General features: G+C 60.0%; 1 protein-coding gene across 1 annotated transcript in view; it reads left to right on the top strand.

The window, feature by feature from the left end:
* Nucleotides 1-1636, top strand: part of LOC119098805 (prisilkin-39-like) — a 24221-nt gene extending 22585 nt beyond the window's left edge. The window contains exons 7-9 of the mRNA XM_037221852.1: nucleotides 508-615; nucleotides 647-791; nucleotides 1617-1636. Of these exons, the coding sequence (XP_037077747.1) occupies nucleotides 508-615; nucleotides 647-791; nucleotides 1617-1636 (273 nt within the window). The remainder of the gene's footprint in view (nucleotides 1-507; nucleotides 616-646; nucleotides 792-1616) is intronic.

Here is a 1636-nt window from a genome sequence, read left to right as displayed (position 1 = left end):
CGCACAGACACCAGGCATCAGTCACTCCCCAGCAGTAGTGTCCATCTCACAACGCCACGGCAAACATGAAGCTGGTGAGTGCGGCCAGAGAGATCGGTGCTTCACATGAGGGTTGACAATCATATTCCAGCGGCGTCCTGTACTGTCAGTAAAAGTGCCAGCACACGCCGAGCAAGACAGGCTATTGGCCGGCGTCCGTTGGCCCTTGGCCCTTGCCTTCTCAACCTTTGCCTGCATTGCTGGGTCGGCACCCCCTCTGACATCAGCTGGGTGTGTTTCCAGCTGATCGTAGCCTCGCTGGCGGCTCTGGCCTCCGCTGATGGCCCGCGGGCCGCAGCCGGCACCACGCCTCCTACCAGCGACCGGCGGCCCCGGCACCAGCCTCCTAACCAGCAGCCGGCGGCACAGGCCTCCTACCAGCAGCCGGCCGGCTACGGCCAGCCCTTCGCCATCCTCAGCGAGGAGAACGTCCGCCCGGGCGACGGCACCTACCAGTTCGGCTTCCAGACCGAGAACGGCATCTCACGTAACGAGAACGGCAGCCCCAAGGACGGCTACGGCAAATCCGAGTACGGCCAGCCCACCGGCGGCTACGTCCAGCAGGGCGGCCTGGAGGTACAGCGATGATTACGGCCACCCCATCCAGGTGACGTTTGTTGCCGACGAAAACGGATACCAGCCGTCTAGCGACATCCTGCCGACGCCGGTGCCGACCGAGTACCCGCTGCCGATCGTACCGCAGGTGTATCAGGGCGAGCAGAGCTATGGTTTCTGCCCCAGCTTCCACTCCCGCCCGCTACAGCGCCCCGGCTCCTGCTGCCCGGCAGTACAAACGCTCCCGCTCCTGCGGCTCTGCTCCTGCTCCTCGGCAGTACAACACGCTCCCGATCCTGTTTCCTGCCTCCCAGGCAGTACAGCGCTCAGCTCCAGCTCTGCTCCTGTCCCCAGGCAGTACGGCGCAGGCGCTCCTGCCCCAGGCAGTACATGCTCCTGCTCCGGCCCCTGCTCGTTACAGTGCTCCTGCCCCAGCCCGAAATTACTAAGAAGGATGGACGGCGAGCGCTAGGAGGGTCGCACACGAGCGTGCGAAGCTGTGAGGCTTCGTGAGGGATATATGTACGCGCCGGTACTGCTGGAAATACAGACACATGCAAATGGACTGCGTTCATGTCACCCTTGTAATAATTTGTGGCTGGGGCAAATAATGTCGACGATGCAAATGGTCATCAAAACCATGTGCTGACGAGACAACTTTCCATTGAATAATTCGCATTCTGACCACATCCATAATCGGCAGCCTAGAGATCCACAGACGATGGATCCACAAACCCGGGCCGACGCTGTCATTAACTGGAACAGCAACTGGACTTTGAAGAGTGGATAGAACGCCTGACATAAAGTATTGGCACGGGTGTGAGGATGGAGTGATGTCTGGCAATCATCCTCGATGGATCATCTTTTAAGCGGCATCAGACTTCTCATCACCTGCAGCGTGAGGACGCCCGTCAGTGAAACCATGGACCCGGTCCACAGGTTTGTTTTATACTGTTGCCTGTGCTCGACACCTCCTGCCCATTGCCTGGACGACAGGGTTCTCGATCCGCTCATACCGCCAGTGGTGATCGTCCAGTGGTAA

This window comes from Pollicipes pollicipes, unplaced genomic scaffold, assembly GCF_011947565.3.
Source record: "Pollicipes pollicipes isolate AB1234 unplaced genomic scaffold, Ppol_2.1 Scaffold_2555;HRSCAF=2994_pilon_pilon_pilon, whole genome shotgun sequence".
NCBI lineage: Eukaryota > Metazoa > Arthropoda > Thecostraca > Pollicipedomorpha > Pollicipedidae > Pollicipes > Pollicipes pollicipes.
The sequence above is the reverse complement of the archived record's forward strand: the minus strand, read 5'-3'. Positions and strand labels throughout refer to the sequence as shown.